The sequence below is a fragment of the Myotis myotis genome, unplaced genomic scaffold (genome assembly GCF_014108235.1).
Source record: "Myotis myotis isolate mMyoMyo1 unplaced genomic scaffold, mMyoMyo1.p scaffold_m19_p_6, whole genome shotgun sequence".
NCBI classification, from domain to species: Eukaryota; Metazoa; Chordata; class Mammalia; order Chiroptera; family Vespertilionidae; genus Myotis; species Myotis myotis.
In genome coordinates, this window is record NW_023416368.1 from 39,620,609 (window position 1) to 39,640,446 (window position 19,838).

The 19,838-nt window shown below is 39.1% G+C and overlaps 1 protein-coding gene across 5 annotated transcripts in view; it reads left to right on the plus strand.

Annotated features, from left to right (window-relative positions):
• Window positions 1-19,838, plus strand: part of SPATA5 (spermatogenesis associated 5) — a 252,906-nt gene that overhangs the window by 14,492 nt on the left and 218,576 nt on the right. For all 5 annotated transcript variants that reach the window (XR_004968159.1, XR_004968160.1, XM_036312782.1 and 2 more), the window contains exons 6-9: window positions 388-517; window positions 5,276-5,332; window positions 7,206-7,329; window positions 9,841-10,096. Coding sequence is in view for 3 of the 5 variants with exons in the window: in XM_036312782.1 (XP_036168675.1) it covers window positions 388-517; window positions 5,276-5,332; window positions 7,206-7,329; window positions 9,841-10,096 (567 nt within the window). In the remaining 2 variants the exon portion in view is untranslated. The remainder of the gene's footprint in view (window positions 1-387; window positions 518-5,275; window positions 5,333-7,205; window positions 7,330-9,840; window positions 10,097-19,838) is intronic.

The window sequence follows — 19,838 nt, forward strand, 5'->3', positions numbered from 1 at the left end:
TATGTATATAAAATGAACCCTTGGGTTGACATTTCCCTAGGAATGCATGTATGCTGAAAATTGGGATTGGTGGCTTGCTTTATGAGCTTTTTGTTGTCTGGACTTTGTTTTGATAATGTGGAATGGGGCATGACAACAGTGTCCAGCCAGTTTTTTACCAAAGTGCCCGGACAGGTTGGATCTATAGAGAGAGAAACAGTCATTGCTGGAAGTCAGTGTTTGGTCTAGTTATACGTCTTCTCGGGCAGAATAAGGAAGATCTGACTCTTAACTTTACTTTGTGATGCAAGGTAAATTTATACTTTTAACTCATGTTTTAAGTCATATGACAACACTTACAAGAAACCTAGTAATGCTGAATCCAGTGTTCTCTTCTTTTTCTTCTAGGAATTCCTCCCCCTAGAGGAGTGTTACTGTATGGCCCTCCAGGTACTGGAAAGACAATGATTGCCAGGGCTATTGCTAATGAAGTTGGAGCCTATGTCTCTGTAATAAATGGTCCTGAAATTATAAGCAAGTAGGTGCATAATTTATTTTTTTTAATTGTTTTATTGCTTAAAGTATTACAAAGAGTATTACATATGTCTCCTTTTTCCCCCGCCCTTGATAATCCCCTGGCCTCCCCTACCCCCCAGTGTCTTATGTCCATTGGTTATGCTTATATGCATGCATACAAGTCCTTCGGTTGATCTCTTATCCCCCCCTCCCACCCCCCAACCCTCCCCGGCCTTCCTGCTGTAGTTTGACAGTCTGTTCAAGGCTACTCTGCCTCTGTATCTATTTTTGTTCATAAGTTTATAATGGTCTTTATTATCCATGAATGAGTGAGATCATGTGGTATTTTTCCTTCATTGACTGGCTTATTTCACTTAGCATAGTGCTCTCCAGTTCCATCCATGCTGTTGCAAATGGTAAGAATTCCTTCTTTTTTACAGCAGCATAGTATTCCATCGTGTAGATGTACCACGGTTTTCTAATCCATTCATCTACTGATGGGCACTTAGGCTGTTTCCAGATCTTTGCTATGGTGAATTGTGTTGCTATGAACATAGGGGTGCATATAGCCTTTTTGATTGGTGTTTCTGTTTTCTTGGGATATATTCCTAGAAGTGGAATCACGGGGTCAAATGGGAGTTCCATTTTTAGTTTTTTGAGGAAACTCCATACTGTCTTCCATAGTGGCTGCACCAGTCTGCATTCCCACCAGCAGTACACGAGGGTTCCTTTTTCTCCACATCCTCTCCAGCACTTGTCGTTTGTTGATTTGTTGATGATAGCCAATCTGACAGGTGTGAGATGGTACCTCATTGTTGTTTTGATTTGCATCTCTCGGATGATTAGTGACTTTAAGCATGTTTTCATATGTCTCTTGGCTTTCTGAATGTCCTCTTTTGAAAAGTGTCTATTTAGGTCCTTTGCCCATTTTTTGATTGGATTGTTTATCTTCCTTTTGTTAAATTGTATGAGTTCCCTATAAATGTTGGAGATTAAACCCTTATCTGTGATAACATTGGCCAATATGTTCTCCCACGCAGTGGGCTTTCTTGTTGTTTTGTTGATGGTTTCTTTTGCTGTGCAGAAGCTTTTTATTTTGATGTAGTCCCATTTGTTTATTTTCTCTTTAGTTTCCAATGCCCTAGGAGCTGTATCGGTGAAGAAATTGCTTCGGCATATGTCTGAGATTTTGTTGCCTTTGGATTCTTCTAGTATTTTTATGGTTTCCCGTCATACATTTAAGACCTTTATCCATTTTGAGTTTATTTTTGTGTATGGTGTAAGTTGGTGGCCTAGTTTCATTTTCTTGCATGTATCTGTCCAATTTTCCCAACACCATTTATTGAAGAGACTATCTTGACTCCATTGTATGTTCTTGCCTCCTTTGTCAAATATTAATTGAGCATATTGGTTCGGGCTGATTTTTGGGGTCTCTATTCTATTCCATTGATTTATATGTCTGTTCTTGTGCCAGTACCAGGCAGTTTTGAGAACAGTGGCTTTGTAATACAGCTTGATATCTGGTATTGAGATCCCACCTACTTTGTTCTTTCTCAGGATCGCTGCAGCTGTTCGGGGTCTTTTTTTATTTCAGATGAATTTTTGGAGAGTTCCTTCTAGGTCTGTGAAATATGCCATTGGTATTTTAATGGGAAGTGCGTAGAATTTATAGATTGCTTTGGATAGTATGGACATTTTAATGATGTTGATTCTACCAATCCAAGAACATGGCATGTTGTTCCATCTGTTTATGTCTTCCTCTATCTCTTTTTACAACGTCCTGTAGTTTTCTGAGTAGAGGTCTTTACCTCTTTAGTTAAGTTTATTCCTAGGTATCTTAATTTTTTTGGTGCGATGGTAAATCGGATTGTTTTTTTAGTCTCTCTTTCTGTAAGGTCACTATTGGTGTATAGAAATGCCATAGATTTCTTGGCGTTAATTTTGTATCCTGCTACATTGCCAAATTCATTTATTAAGTCTAATAGTTTTTGGATGGAGTCTTTAGGGTTTTTTATGTATAATATCATGTTATCTGCAAATAAAGACAGTTTTACTTCTTCTTTTCCAATTTGGATGCCTTTTATTTCTTTTTCTTGTCTAATTGCAATGGCTAATACTTCCAGTACTATGACGAACAGGAGTGGTGAGAGTGGGCATCCTTGTCTTGTTCCTGTTCTTAGGGGAAATGGTGTTAGTTTTTGTCCATTGAGTATGATGTTGGCTGTGGGTTTGTCATATATGGTTTTTATTATTTTGAGGTATGATCCTTCAATTCCCACCTTGCTGAGAGTTTTTATCAAAAATGGGTGTTGGATTTTGTCAAATGCTTTTTCTGCATCAATTGATATGACTATGTGGCTTTTTTCTTTCAGTTTGTTTATGTGATGTATCACGTTAATTGATTTGCGGATATTGTACCATCCTTGCATCCCTGGGATAAATCCTACTTGGTCATGGTGTATGATAGGAGGTGTGCATAATTTAATAGGATAAACAATATTATTAAATACTAGAGGCCCATTGCATGAAATTTGTGCACTTGGGGGTAGGGGTTTCCTGCAGCCTGGCCTGTGCCCTTTTGCAGGGGAGTGAACCTAAGCCATCAGTTGGCTATCCTTAGCGCTGCCGCGGAGGTGGGAGAGGCTCCTGCCACTGCTGCTGTGCTCTGTGCTTGCCAACTGTCAGCCTGGCTTGTGGCTGAGCAGTGCTCCCCCTGTGGGAGCTCACTGACCACCAGGGGGCAGCTCCTGCATTGAGCATCTGCCCTCTGGTGGTTAGTGTGCCTCATAGTGATTGGTCGTTCCACCATTTGGTCAATTTGCATATTACCCTTTTATTATAAAGGAGGATACTTCTTAAATTCTTTTTTTTTAGGGCTCAATAGTAAAGATTTAATTTAGTTGCATGTAGATTACTGTATTAGTTGAGCTCTTTAATATCTACAGGTCAGACATAATTGCATTTTTATGTATCCTGCAAAACCACAATAAAGTACTAGAAATTAAAAACTTACATTATGATGATAAACTCTGCCTATGCTGTTTTTATTGGTAATAATGAAACAATTTCAGAGATAAGATTTATTACTGAGCTCCAGTTATAATGGTTTGAAGAATGGAATAAATGTCTAGAAATGAAACAGGTCCAGAATCCTTATCAGAAAGATTGAAATTATATTAGGTAAACTCAGGACAGTAAGGAGACCTTACTCATTGAATAGTTCTGGTCTTTAAATAACTAACAACATTTAGTCTTATGTTTATCATATCACTGTAGCATTAATTTATGAAAACTAAAATTGTTAATAATTATAATCAAGTAAAAACATCAGACCTCAGTATAACATACTTATTTTTTTAAGGAAATACTACACTTACTTTGGATTATTCCCTCATTTAATCTTTCTTTTAGTAGATAAGTGGGAGTTTCTTTTCAATTAAAATAAAATTCTGGACCAAAATTAGCTGAAATGAAAAACCAAAATATATGAGCCATCTGTGACTCCAAAAACTATTTGTCTTTAGTGTTGACTGCATGCTTTGCAATAATTTACAATTATTTCTTTTTCTCTACAGATATAGGTTCTATGCCAGGTAGAAAATAAACATTGCCTTTGCAGACAGCAAAAGAAAACTGAACCTCACAATTCACCTTAAAATATTAAAAATACTATGCAAATTTAACAACACTGGGTACTTTTATTATATAGAACTTAATAATTAACAAAAATGACTTCCATTCTCATGGCACTTTTATAAGAGGATTTAATTAAAAATAAAGTTGAGAAGCTTTCTGTTGAAAAAGAATGAGATAATGGCTACAGTTTTGAAAGGACAAAATTAACTATACTAATCTGGTTGCAACTGCTATCTTGTTTCCTCGTTAATATATTCTAAAACAAGAAACATGTCGTGCGTTTATAGAGTCTATCATTTGATGATTTCAGGACCCTTGTTATATCTCCATCTAGAGTAACCAGCACTATTAATCCCATTTAGATGTTTTTCTCTTCATATAACTGTTCCTCACTATTAGTAGTTTCATAGAAGCCTGTTTTATTCTTTTATGTTACATGTAGAGAACCAATATAAGCCACCCAAAGTGAAAGGGCTGTCAATCCAAAAGCCATTACAGATTTTTTGTGTCTTGTTTTTAATATATTTTTATTGATTTTAGAGAGGAAGGGAGAAGGAGAAAGAGAAACACCAGTGGTGAGAGAGAATCATTGCTTGACTGTCTCTTACATACTCCACACTGGGGATTGAGCCCACACAAAGGCATGTGCCCTGATGGGGAATTGAACCTTAACCTCCTGGTTCATAGGTTGATGCTCAACCACTGCGCCATACTGGCCGTGCAGGTTTTATAGGTATATTGAAGCGCTCTGGATTCACAGCTCAAAATAAGGTTGTTGTGTGGACCCCTCTGAGCCCTACATTTCCAAAGTCTTTCTCTTTGGAAGGTTCCTTTTTAAAGGCTAGAGGCTCAGGTGCTGAGACATCTTGGCTAATGATGATTTGTTACCTGTTGCAGGGTCACCTCCTCTCAGTGCCCGAGATCCTCTGCTTAATGTGTTTTTTAAAAAAATGGTTGCTTAAATTAAAAAATGGTTGCTTAGTATTCTGTCTGGATGTTTCACATGTTGAAATGTTTTAGATTTGTTCTTTCATTTATATACAAATTAAGTTTGGAAAATAATTTTGGAAAGTTAATTTTAAATATTCTGGAAATATTTGGAAAGTTTGAGAGTTGTTCCTTAAATGTATTTTATTTGTTACAGATTCTATGGGGAAACTGAAGCAAGGTTACGTCAGATATTTGCTGAAGCCACTCTGCGGTATTCTGTATTTTTTTTGCTTGAAATTAGTAGTTAAGGCTGTGTTAATCAAAGTAGAGATACCAGCACTTTATACTAAGCATGAAAGAATAGTACAAAACTAGTAGTGGTAGCACTAGAAATAGGTTGTAAATCTAATGACATTTTCTCTCATCTATTTCTAATAAATTCCAGTTATTAAAGAAATAAGCCATGGGGATGTGATGTATAGGATGGTGACTATAGTTAATATAACTATTTCATATTTGAAAATTGTAAAGTGAGTAGCTCTTAAAAGATCTCATCACAAGAAAAAAAAAGTGTTGTAGCTATACAAGGCGACAGATGTCACGATGACTAGACTTATGATCATTTCACAAAATACAAATATTAAATTACGTTGTATACCTGGAACTAATATAATGTTATATGTTAATTATATCTCAATTAAAAAATACATAAGGGAAAAGAATTAAGACATTGTTATTTGATATCATGAGACTTCCTGAGGATTGTATTATAGTAGCTCTTTATGCTCAAAACTTTATTTTGTTATACTTTGTTTCAAAGGGACAAATATTTTGCTCTTTAACAATAATTCTTGTTGAATACTGTTCCTCAAATTAGTCTACCATGTTATATTACAAGAAGCATTAGAGCATGGTCTATAACTTGGTCTAAAGTAATATTATTTATAATATGGCTATGCTCTATCATTTTTTTGGCATTTAACTTAGCATAATATTGCTCTCTTATCAAAAGAACTTCAATTTTTAAAGTATTTTTTTCCTAGTTATAGTAGATGAAATAAGTAGTCTGTGGTGCTAATACTGAAGGTTTGAGAACCAGGGCATACCTTATTGTTTGGTATATTTTTGTTGTCATTGTTATGTTCCTGGCAGTTGAGGTTTCCTCTTATGAGAGAATTCACATCTTTCTTTTAAAATATATTTTATTGGTTTTCCACAGAGAGGACGGGAGAGGGAGAGAGAGCTAGAAACATCAATGAGAGAGAAGCATCGATCAGCTGCCTCCTGCACACCTCCCACTGGAGATGTGCCCACAACCAAGGTACATGCCCTTGACTGGGATCGAACCCGGAACCCTTCAGTCCACAGGCCAACGCTCCATCCACTGAGCCAAACCGGTCAGGGCGAATTCACATCTTTTTATAGGAACATTGACTATCATGAAAGTTACTTACTTACTTACTTACTTACTTATTATTTTTGTTAATCTTCACCTGAGGATATTTTTCCATTGATTTTTTTTCGAGAGAGTGGAAGGGAGGGGAAGAAACAGAGAGAGAAACAAGGCAGTGTTATTTGATATCATGTGAGAGAGACATATCGATTGATTGCCTCCCATAAGGTCCCTGACCAGGAACAGGGATTGAGCCTGCAACCCAGGTACCTGCCCTTGACCAGAATCAAACCCAGAACCTTCAGTCTGCAGGCTGACACTATCCACTAAGCCAAACCAGCCAGGGTGAAAGTAATTTTTTTTAATAGGTAAAGTAACAGAGAGCATTTCTAATTTTGCTCCCTTGGACTTTAAACCTGTTCCCAGGGACAACATCTCTAGCCTCTCCTTCTGAATTGAGGCATAACAATGCAGTAGGCATTAGTGGGCAAGTTCTGCCTAGGCGTAGACTCTCATCTCATGAGCAGTACACTGCTCTCAGTGCTCTTCTTTTAATTGAGGGCAGATCCACTAGAATGTACTTTTGGTGAGTTAATAATTTGGGCTAGAATTCATCTAAGGTTTTTCAGTTTAACATCCTGTTGCCTTTGTCTTTAATATTATTAACTAAATCCTAAATGTGACATGTCACATGTCAAATTTAAAAATTAAATGTATATTAGCGAATTCATTTTTACTTATTTGTTTTTAGGCATCCATCAATTATTTTTATTGATGAGCTGGATGCACTTTGCCCAAAAAGAGAAGGGGCTCAGAATGAAGTGGAAAAAAGAGTTGTAGCTTCACTGCTAACACTGATGGATGGTATTGGTTCAGTAAGTATAGCACTAGTATTGATTCTGTGTAGGAAGGGGTTGATTCTTAATCATTTGTGTATATATAGTAGCAAAAACTATCAAATTCTTGAATTGTGGAGTATTCTAGGGTAAGGAAAAAATATTAGCTATAAACACTTAGAGCAGGGGTCCTCAAACTTTTTAAACGGGGGGCCAGTTCACTGTCCCTCAGACCATTGGAGGGCCGGACTATAGTTTTAAAAACTATGAACAAATTCCTATGCACACTGCACATATCTTACTTTGAAGTAAAAAAACAAAATGGGAACAAATACAATATTTGTATTTGCATGTGGCCCGCGGGCTGTAGTTTGAGGACCCCTGCACTAGAGGAAAGGGCCACAATATAATTTTCTTTGGCAGATTTCTTAGTAACTGCTAGGATAGTATAATCTGACATTTTTTCTAGCATGTAAAATAATATACAACAATGGATTTCTTCTGTAATAAATGTTACTAACTTAAAAACCTGAAACAAAAATCATAAGAAAGATTTAGTGATTAAATTTTAGGAGAATTTATAAAGAAATTTCTTGAGTAAGTCTTATATACACATGTATAAATTGATTCTTTGGGGGCAAGTGAAAATAAAGAAAGTGAGAATAATGTATTGTGCAACATTTAAAAGGAATTTACCTTGTTATCACTCTGATGGCATATACATAATGTTGACAGTCATTTACCAGAAGAATACACTTATGCAGAACTTGTTTTTTAGAACCTAAAGAAATTTTTAAAAGTATGTAATTCCAGGTCCTCTTTTTGCATATTAAAAACTGGACTATTAGAACTTTTTGGTTTTTACTTCCTATTGGTAGAAATTGAATATGCAAAAATAACGTGAAGGTTTAGTATTAAGTCTCTATTATTTGCTAACAATGTGTTGTAATTTTAAGAGTAACACAAGACAAGGGTTGCTATCTGGGGGAGGCTAGATGACCACCTGGTCTCAGTCTTGGGGCAGCATCTAAATGTGATCATCTTGTCTCACTCAGGTTTGGTTTTCAGTTTATAAAGCTGGAGAATACAATGTTAGTATTTCGGAGATGGGTTGTGAGGACTGACAACCCACAATAACAACACTCATAAGACTGATATATAAACCGGGGTACCAGTTTGTTTGTTTATAATAAGAAATATAATTATTGAGCTGACTAAGTATCAGCTTTACGGATGACTCTATTTTCACCCAAAAGGTGTGTGTGTGTATATATATATATATATATATATATATATATATAGAGAGAGAGAGAGAGAGAGAGAGAGAGAGAGAGAGAGAGAGAGAGAGAGGGCTGTATTATAATTAGAATTCTTGGTGAGTAGGAAGTCAGATGTAAGACTGTGTTGGAGTGTCTTAATTACTGAGACACAGCTGCCTTTTCTTCTGCCCGTGGGAAAGGCTTGCTGGGGATTGGTGTTCTTGCCTTTGGGTAGGAATGGAAGCATGTGACATTGATGTTTTAGCCTGAAGATGTTTAAGGGCCCGTATTTTTGTCTTCTAAATTCACAATTTGTGGATTTGTTATAATCCATGCATTTTCTGTTGGCACATCCAGTGTAACTGGTTAGGTTTGAATTTTCTTTGAATCACATTTCAGTTAAATTTGTCTCTGTGAGGTTACACTTGGTTCTTCTGAATAGAATGTTGGATAATTTCTATAGGTGGCTGATCATGATCATAGATCTTTTTTTTTTAAATTCTCACTCGAGGATATGCTTTTATTGATTTGAGAGAGAGAGGAAGGGAGAGAGAAAGAGAGAGAGAGAGAGAGACATTAATGTGAGAGAATCATCTGTGGGTTGCCTCCTGTATACCACCTGACTGGGGATCGAACCTGCAACCTAGATATGTGCCCTGACTGGGAATAGAACCCACAACCTTTTGGAGAATGGGACAACGTTCCAACCAACTTAGCCACCCATAAGGCCATGATCATAGTTCTTTATAATTTCATTCTCAGAGAGTTAAAGTCCATACATATTCAAGGTGGCTGGTACTCCGGTGTTGGTTATATTGCTGTCTATGTTTTTAGAAATTTAAAAAATTATCAAATTTAAAATAGAGTCCATTTGTGAAGAAGATCTTTTTGAAAACTATAAAAGATCTCTTCTATTTGAATAATCTGTAGGCCATAAACTCTGGTTTCAAGTAGGGGAAAAGGGCAATTAAAATATTTAAATTAAAATAACTATATGATAGGGTGTTATATATGTTATTATTCATAGGAACAGTGTCGGTAAGATGCTAGATGTGGGAGAGACATACTTGTGATATATGAAAGGTAAGTATTGGAAAACTAGGTGAGGGATCATTTAGGCTAAGCTTTGGAAAATGTAGGGTGAATAATAAAAGTGTAAGGGATAGGACTTAGCAGCCTGGACAGTTGGATCCATCCATCCTTGCCTATAGTGTGTGTGTGTGTGTGTGTGTGTGTATGTGTGTGTGTTTTACTTGTAGAAGAATAATTAGTTTTTATTTTATTTTGTTAGGAAGGAAGTGAAGGACAGGTATTAGTTATTGGGGCCACAAATCGTCCTCATGCTTTGGATGCTGCACTCCGCCGCCCTGGACGATTTGATAAAGAGATTGAGATTGGAGTTCCTAATGCTCAGGACCGGCTAGATATACTTCAGAAACTGCTTCGAAAGGTACCACATGTACTCACTGAAGCTGAGCTGCTACGGTTAGCAAACAGTGCACATGGATATGTTGGAGCAGACTTGAAAGCCTTGTGTAATGAATCAGGTGAGATTGATTTGCTATATAGTTATATGTGTTGTTGGACTTAATAACTCTGGTTTATTTGCATACTGATCATTTATATCTCATTCCTTAATGAAAATAGGTTTAATTCCTAATCATAAAGTATATATTTATTGAAAAATGTCTAGATAATTCAGGAAATTATAAAAAATAAAGAAAAATCACCCTTAACTGTACCTCCTAAAGATAACCACTATTATAGTATACTAGGAGCCCTGTGCGTGATTCTAAATTGAACGGCGCTGCCCAACCTGGAGTCGCCAGTTCGGCCCTGCCTCGCTCTCCGGCCCTTGAAGCAGCTGTGGCCGCTGCTGATCAGGACCTCCCCCAGGGCAGGCATGCAGAGGCCCCTCAACCTCCTCCTGTCCTGTTGACCTGTTACGGTGTCCTGGTTAATTTGCATATTTCTCTATTATATATAGAGATATGCTTTCAGACTTTTCTTAAATTTACACTCACACACACGCACACACACACACACACACACACACATGAATGTGTAACCGGATTCATTAATGGCATTGTTAATGACGACAGCATTTATTAACATTATGCTATGGAAATTAGGGAACCTGCAAAAATCATAATTTTTCTTAAGAATCAGCTTTGTATTTGTTGAACTGCTATAAAAGTACTTAGTGAAACCAGAGTTCTATGCCTTAGAGTATGTGGTAGTGATATTTAAAGTGATATTTAAGTCTGAAAACTTAAGGGCATTATTATTCAGTTGGCTCTTTGACTTTAAGAACTTCACCATGTCATAACTGTAGTTACTATGGGAAACCCTTAATACATTTTCATATTTGGGCAATTTTTCAGAGTAATTTCAACCAATAAAAGGTATTCCAATTTGGGCAATTTTTATAAGCTATTGAAATATTTATAAGCTTACTGGCAAGTAAGAATTTATTGAAAAATACCTGCTGGCCTTTTTTTTTCTTCCTGTATTTAGTTTTTGGTAATCTCTAAAGGCTGGGCACATATCTCAAAACATCTCTGGTTTGCCAGTAATCTTATATTCTTACATTTATTTCTTTTTCTGATATGGGCATTTGTTTCTAAGTCCTTTCATATTTTGGAGGAATTTTTTTCAGTTGTCGATTCTCTTCTTGTAGTTTGTGACCTATCCAATATTTTAAAAAAAGTTTAACTCTTGCCCTCACTGGGTGGCTCAGTTGGCTGAAGCGTTATCCCATACACCAAAACGTTGCAGATTGAATCCCCAGTCTGGGCACATACCTAGGTTGCCAGTTCAAGCCACATTCGGGAAGCAATCGATTGATGCTTGTCTCTCACATCGATGTCTCTCTCTCTCCCTTCATCTCTCTCTAAAATCAGTTAAGAAATATATCCTTGGTGAGGATTAAAAAAATAATAATAATAATAATTATAAAAAGTTTAACCCTTGAGATAATGGAAAAAATTGAATTTTTGAGTTGGAATTTTAATTATTTTAGAACTTTAGTACAGAAATATGGTTACTTTTACCTCTAAGTCATTGATTCATAGCTAATCTAATTTAGTTGGCTTTGAATACCCTTCCATTAGTGTATTGGTCCTTCTGATCTGGCCATATTGCATGTATGAAAAGAGCTTGGAGAAGGAAAAATGAGTGGGAAAGGAAAACTTGGGAGATATACTTAGGAGTTTTTCAATATCTTACGTTTGGTGAAGAAAGTCAGTTTTATTTTATTCTATTTGATCATTATGATTTCCATGAAAAGGACTCACAATAGGGGGAGACTACAGGTTATGTAGACACAAGGTAAATATAAATATTCTTCTGGTACATACTGGTCTAGGACAAAGCCTTTTCTGTCTAGTTTTAGAGGTGCCGGTGTACAAAATTTGTGCATGGAGCCTGCACCCTCTCCATTCCAGGACCCCTTGAGGGATGTCCGACTGCTGGTTTAGGCCCGATCCTGGCCCAGCAGTTGGACATCCCTCTCACAATCCGGTAACACTGGCTCCTAACTGCTTACCTGCCTGCCTACCTGATTGACCCTAATTGCCCTTCCCCCCCCCCCCCCCCCCCGCTGGCCTGGTCACCCCCAACTGCCCCTCCGCCCCGCCGACCTAGTTGCCTCTAACTGCTCCCCCACCGGCTTGGTTGCCCCTTAACTGCCCCCCCATGCAAACCTGGTTGCCCCCAACTGCCTCACCTGCCGGCCTGGTCACCCCCAACTGTCCCCCCTGTGGGCCTGGTCGCCCCACACAGCCTGCTGTTTGGTCATTTGGTTGCCCCTCACTAATCCCCCTGCCGGCTTAGTCACCCCACGCAGCCTGTTCGGTCATCCGTTCGGTTGCAATGGTCGCTTAGGCTTTTATATATAGACTAGAGGCCCGGTGCACAAAAATTTGTGCACTTGGGGGGGAGGGGGGGTCCCTCAGCCCGGCCTGTGTCCTCTCCCAGTCTGGGACCCCTCAGGGGATGACCACCTGCTGGCTTAGGCCCGCTCCCCAGGGGATTGGGCCTAAGATGGCAATGAGACATCCCTCTGGCAGCCCGGTAGCCCTTGGGGGATGTCCACTTGAAAGCGGGGAGCAGGCCTAAACTGCAGTCGAACATCCTTAGCGCTGCTGAGGAGGCAGGAGAGGTTCCCACCACCACTGCCGTACTGGCAGCCATCAGCCTGGCTTGTGGTTGAGCAGAGCTCCTCCCATGTGAGAGCGACCTGACTACCAGAGGGCAGCTCCTGCATTGAGAGTCTGCCCCCTGGTGGTCAGTGTGTGTCATAGTGACCAGTCATTCCCAGTCTTTCTGCTCTTAGGGTCAGCTTGCATATTACCCTTTTACTATATAGGATAGAGGCCTGGTACACGGGTGGGGGCTGGCTGGTTTGCCCTGAAGGGTTTCCTGGATCAGGGTGGGGGTCCCGCTTGGGTGCCTGGCCAGCCTGGATGAGGGGCTGATGGCTGTTTGCAGCTGGTCACACCCCCTTCAGGGTGGGGGTCCCCACTGGGGTGCCTGGCTAGTCTGGGTGAGGGACTGAGGGCCGTTTTCAGGCTGGCGGGTGACTGAAGCTCCCAACCTCTCCTTTTTTTCTTTTTTTTTTAATTTTGGGATTTATTTACCTTCTATGGCTGTCACTGGAACTGAGAGCCGGCTTTAGCTCTGAGACCTCGGCTGCTGAAAGCAGGTATCTGGGTTTGTTTGGGTTCTATAATTGTAACACTGTTGTGGTCCTGCTTGCTCCAGCTCTGACAGCTGAAAGCAGGTTTCTGGGGTTTGTTTAGGTTCTATAATTGCAACATTGTTTCTTAGAGTACAAGCTCAGAGGCTGGCAGCGGCAGGCGGGGAACCTTGGCTTCCTCCATCACTGGAGCAAGCAAGCCTCCTGTTCGCTTCAGCTGCCAGGCTGCCGGCTGCCATCTTGGTTGGCAGTTAATTTGCATATCTCGCTGATTAGCCAATGGGAAGGGTAGCGAAGTTACGGTTAATTACTATGTTTCTCTATTAGATAGGATGGTGGTTTTGTCCGTGGAACTGAATTATCTAGTGACCAAGAAGGAGATGTATCAGTGGATAACTTTGTTTCCTTCATTCCATTAGGTGATAATGAAGTGTTTGGGTTACAGGTGTATCTCATTTTGTTGTGCTTTGCTTTTTTGCACTTCACAGATGTGTTTTTTACAAATTGAAGGCAAGCTCCTTCAGCAAAAGGATTGCCACTCGCTTTATTGAGATACTGGCTTTATTGGAGTGGTCTGGAACTGAACCTGTAGTATTTACATAGGCTTTGCTTTGGACTTGCCCATCTAGGCAAGGAGTCATTCTTCAACATCCTTTATCAAGTAGTTTCTGACTTTCTTATGTACACACTCTAGGCAGCTCTTGGTACATGATGGAAGGACGAGATTTGTAAACACACAGTGAGGTACATACTCAAAAAGCTATGGAAAATGTAGTGACTTTCCTTTGGGGAAAGGAAATGCTCTGGTTATATAGCAAAAGTGACATCTGAAAAGAAGCTTAAAGAAAAAGTAAAAGAGACAGAACTTAGAAGACAGAACCAAGAAGACAGAACCTACACAGAACCTAGAGACAGAAGAACTTCGCTGGAGAGAACATGGCAAAGGATCCTGGACAGAAACTGGCAACAGAACCTAGAGATAGAACCTAGCGAGAGAACATGGCAAAAGATCCTGGACAGAAACTGGCCACAGAACCTAGAGACAGAACCTAGTGAAAGAACCTGGCTGAAGAACCTAGAGACAGAACCTGGCTACAGAACCTGGATAGAACATGGCAAGAGAACCTGACTAGAACCTGGTGACTGAACCTGGCTGGAGAACCTAGTGAGGGAACATGGCTACAGAACCTGGCTGGAGAACCTAGCAAGAGAACATGGACACAGAACCTGGCTGGAGATCCTAACCAGAACTTCGCTGGAGATCCTGGCTAGAGATCCTGGCAAGGCTGCTGATCAACTGAACGCTGTCTCCGTGTCATTCCTTCTTCGCCGACTCCATCCACACCTTTGGGGACCCCTGGACCCGCTGGGGTTGGACCCCAGCAAAAAGATGCTCCACATCCTATGTCATTAGGGAAATGCAAATTAAAACAACAATGAAATACCACTATGTCCCTATTCCAAGGACCCAAATCAGGAAAACCGACAATACCAAGTGCCGGTGAAGAGGTGGAGCACAGGGACGCTTGTTCACTGCTGGTGTGAATGCAAAGTGGTGCAGCCACTTTGGAAGACAGTTTGGCAGCTTCTAAACCAACAGGCACCATACAGCCCAGCAATCACACTCCTTGGTATTTAAGGAGTTGAAAACGTGTGTCCGCACAAAAACCTGCCTATGCCCACCCACACTTTAGCTCAGGGGTGGGCAAACTTTTTGACTCAAGGGCCACAATGGGTTCTTAAACTGGACCAGAGGGCCAGAACAAAAGCATGATGGAGTGTTTGTGTGAACTAATATAAATTCAAAGTAAACATCATTACAAAAAAAAAAAAAATAAAAAAAATAAAAAAAATAAAAAATAAAAGAGTTCTACAGGTAGAATGAGGGCATGAGAAGGTGTGGAAGAGAAAACAACACCCTTTCCTCCAATCCTTACACCAGCCCTATGACCTGAGTATCATTGGCTCAAGAGGTCTCAGCTGGTATGTATCAGAGCTGGGGTTTAAACTCTAGTCTATTCATCTTACTCTAAGTCCATGCTTATAATTAGGTCATATAACAGACTTTTGTTAGAATGGTATAAGCTTTTAAATTTACTTTGTATATGAAACTAAGGGAAGGATCAATATATATACAGCAGAAAATATCCATATTTTTTCACAGGTAAGTATAGTCCAGAAATTAAGTTGTATCCTGAGACTTTCAGGAGAGAAGTGAAAATGTAAGTCACATACCAGATGTCAATAGGACCATCTACTTTCACAGGCACTTTACTACCCCAAGAACTTTAGGGAAATGGCAAGAAAATTTGAGAAATTCTAGTCCTTACAATCTTACATTTAATTGAAAAGGCTGTGAAAGGATCAGAGATGGGGAGGAGAGAAGCCTCTAACCTAAAGATAAATAGATACCTTAGAGTTGCACACAAAATTAGAATCATTGTTTTATTAAAAAAGATTCCTGGTGGCATCTTGATATTTGGGAGCAATATTCATGATTTCTGGTACATAATAGGTGCCCAAGAAGTATTTGATCTGAAGTAGATGTGAAACTGGGAGACATGATTACCATCCTACTCCCCTTGATAAAATGTTTATTAACCTCAGACTTGAGTTTTGGTTTTAGCCCTCTGGTGAGCTTCATCTCCTTCTCTCCTCTGCTGCCTTCAGAAATCCTTGCTCTGTGCAGAGGAAACAGTGGTTACTGTTTATAGGAGCTATAAACAAGTTGGACTTGCTCTGTGCCCCCTCTTATAATTGCTGCTGTTCACTTGAGCATTTCTAGTCCTTATTGACTTTCCACGGATAAGGTTTTTCAGCTGCTTTAAAACAGTGCTTTTCAGGAGGCATTTTTCATTGTTCAAAATCATGCTGTGCTTAAATGGACAGCTTGAGAATGCCCACTGGCATATCTGGGAAGTATGGCATATTGACCTTCAGATCTGTGAGATTTATTCCTCTCCACAGGATCCTAGTTCCTTTCACATGTTCCCAATTGGAGCAGAGGTTCTCAGACATTATGTGGTCAGAATCATCGGAAGAAATTAGTAAATAGATGGCCAGTGTGCCCCACTTCCTGAGTTTCTGATTCAGTAGGTCTGGGTTGCTTGCCTGCGAACATCTAACAAGTTCCCACCTGCTGCTGCTGCTGCTGCTGCTGCTGCTGCTGCTGCTGGTGGTGTTCTGGGGACCACACTTCAAGAGCCAAGGACATAGGACATTGGTTCTTAAACCTCATTATGCATCATGTTCACCTGGGAAGCTATACACGAGTAAGCCCCCTCCCCATGCTTGATTAAGGGAGGTGGGGAACTGGAAACAGTATTTACATTGTTTCCCAAGTGATTGTGAAGCAGCCATTTCTGCATTTGCCTATTAGCGGTTTGAATTCCTCATTTAGGCCTATGGTTCTGTCAAGCTATAGGTAGTATTAATGTTGCTGGTCTGAGAATTCCACTCTGAGAACCACACTGATCTAGGCCAAACAGCTCTATGAGTTTTGAAGATTCTCCATAACTGATTTAAATAGCTGGATGAAATTTAGGAAATGTAATTCTCTGATTACCTTTGATAGTTTTTAATTTCTTCCCGGAGTTTTTACATGGCAGTAATGTACTATTCCAGACTATATCATTTAACTCCTGCTCTAGGAAAAATGAGCATCCATGTTTATCCTGCAAGTGTGTATAATGGTTTTGAATAAAACTTGAATAAGACAATTCTGAAAGATAGAAAATCCACAATTAAGGAAACAGTTAAGAATTAATAATACAAATAAACATATAGATGTATGTTTTCCCTGGAATATTTGCTTGCTTATGGTTTGTGGATCTCTGTGCTCTGAGCTTTTGGGTTTTGTTGTCGAATGGTTTTCCTTTTTCTGGGTTGCCTTCTAATCAGGGAACCTCTGCCCTTTTTAACAAAAAAATGTGGTGCACAGATGCCTGGCAATCACATACAGTGAAGTGATTCCAAGTTTCACAAAATCAACGTGAACTATGTTCCTGATTATTTTTGTAATGTAAAGGTTGTTTGCAGGAAGACAGTACAAAAGGTCAGACTCCCTGTGGTTGGTATATGTTTGTGTGTGCAAGCTTTTTCACACCCTCCTCCATAGCCTGGAAGAGGGACACTGCCTCTTGCAATGTGCTTACTCTCAACTTTCTCTTCTTTTCAGTGTTACTAAATAGTTTCCCTAACTTTTACCTTTGTCTCAATAATGATATGAAAGTTGGAAATGCTACAGTAGAGTTGCTTTCAACATTGGGATCTCTTATTTGAGTAGATATAAAGGTAATGTTGACACTTGGGTGTGAAACTTATTTTCAAATGTTATGTTTCCTTTATTATTAACTTTTGCACTAGAGCATGGTTTTATATGTCGTGACTTGTCCAAAAGCCTAATGTTTTGTAGCTCACCTTTTTAAGTAGAAAGCGGCTGCATTTTGAAATGTTTTATCTCACAAGCTGTTCACAAGCTCAACTCTGACACATCCTGACATTGAATGTCTGTGTTTGTGTTCCTCCTGGGATTAGGCTGCCTTTCTAATGAATTAGTTACATAGCCTTTTATTAATTCTCTCAAAATTTATAATGTTTTAAATTATCAACCTAGATAAGCATACTACACTTTTTGGAAAGCATGAAATGTTAATTATGTAGCAGAGACATGAATTATATAAACTCTGCTGAATGTTTGAAGATGCTTAGCAACAGTGTTGTCCAAATACAGGGATTTATTATAAACTTGTCCCTTCTAAGGCTGCCTGTGCCATTTCAGGAGAGTGAGTATAAATAGAGCTGTTTTTTTCAAGAGGTGGATTCAGACATTTTGTTTGCAGAGAAAGGAAGTATTTGCTTCACTACTCTAAGAATTTCATCTTTAGCATCCTTGTTGATTACACATCATTTCATCATGTTCATACCAAATACTTGGCCTTTATAAGACAGCATCACCAAACAGGAAGAATGAAAACTCATATTTAAACAATGATTTTATCATTATTACACTTAAACAGGTCCAGTAACAATATTAAACCTAATGACTGCAGACATTTCTTGAATGGAAACTTTTACCTGTCTTATACCAGAGTTCTGAGATATTTATAGCTGTTAGTCCTCCCTCCCACCCATTACTCACTTATTTTAAGGGGAGTTTATGGTGGATCTACTATGTACAAAGTACTTAACTCTTATGAAAGTTTCTCTTTCTAACATTTTCCACCAAGGTTCTCTTTCTAACCTTTCCCACCATGTTTGGAATTCTTCCAATGGTGTTTTCTAAGAATTAAAATATTGATTCTGTGAAAATTCAGTATTTTAAATAAATCCAGGAATATAGTGGGGTTTAGTGGAAAGCTTATGGTGTAGGTCGGTGATGGCGAACCATTTGAGCTCTGCGTGTCAGCATTTTGAAAAACCCTAACTTAACTCTGCTGCCGTGTCACATATAGAAATTTTTTGATATTTGCAACCATAGTAAAACAAAGATTTATATTTTTGATATTTATTTTATATATTTAAATGCTATTTAACAAAGAAAAATCAACCAAAAAAATGAGTTCGCGTGTCACCTCTGACACGCGTGTCATAGGTTCGCCATCACTGGTGTAGGTTCACATGCTAGCTGCCTTTATCAGCTAGCTGAGAATCTTTGGGCAAGCCATTTAACCTCTTTTTGTTGTTGTTAATCCTCACTCGAGGATATTTTTTCATTGATCTTTAGATAGGGCAGAAGGGGGGGGGGGAGAGTGCCCTTGACCCTTTAGTCCACAGGCCAACACTATCCACCAAGCCAAACCGGCTAGGGCGTCATTTAACCTCGAACTATGTTTCCTCACCTGCTAAATAGGGATAACATATATTTTTAAGAATTCTTTGAGGTTTCAAAAAAAGTCTGGCAGCAGATGTCATTTACTCAGGCCCTTGGTAAGTAGGACCTTTTCTCTTAAAAAAAAAAAGAGTTTCGTATTATGTGTATTTATACATTTCTCTGGTAGAAGCTTATTTGAATTTTGGCAGTATTCCTGGTATTTTATGAAGTATTTGTGGTTATTTTGGTACAAGAGACATTGGGGAAATCTGTCAGAATTCTTTGCCTTGCTAGAGTAGTGATTTCTACTGAATCTGGATCAGTGAAGATCTTGCGCATCAATAAGAATATGCAGGCTAGAGATAGATGTGGCTTTTTTGGGGGTGCCTCCCTGACAGATTTTCTTGCTAAATCAATCAGAGTCACAGTCTCTCCCCTTCCCTGCTTTCCTCATTGCACATGAGTCCACTGTAGGCCTACAATAGAGCAACAAAACTAAATTTATACGTTTTATAAGGGAGTATGTCTTCATTCATTGTTTTAGGTGGATAAGTAACCAGTAATTATGTACTATGATCTATATATATAAAAACCTAAGTGGCTGACTGGCCGGCTGACCGTCCTGTAGCTATGACATGCAATGACCACCAGGGGGCAGACACTCAATGCAGGAGCGGAAACCACAGGCATGGAAACATGGAACAGATTGATGAATCTCAGAGGGAAGGGGGAGGGGGAGGAGGGAGGGCGGGAAAAGGTTAGCCAAAGATATTATATG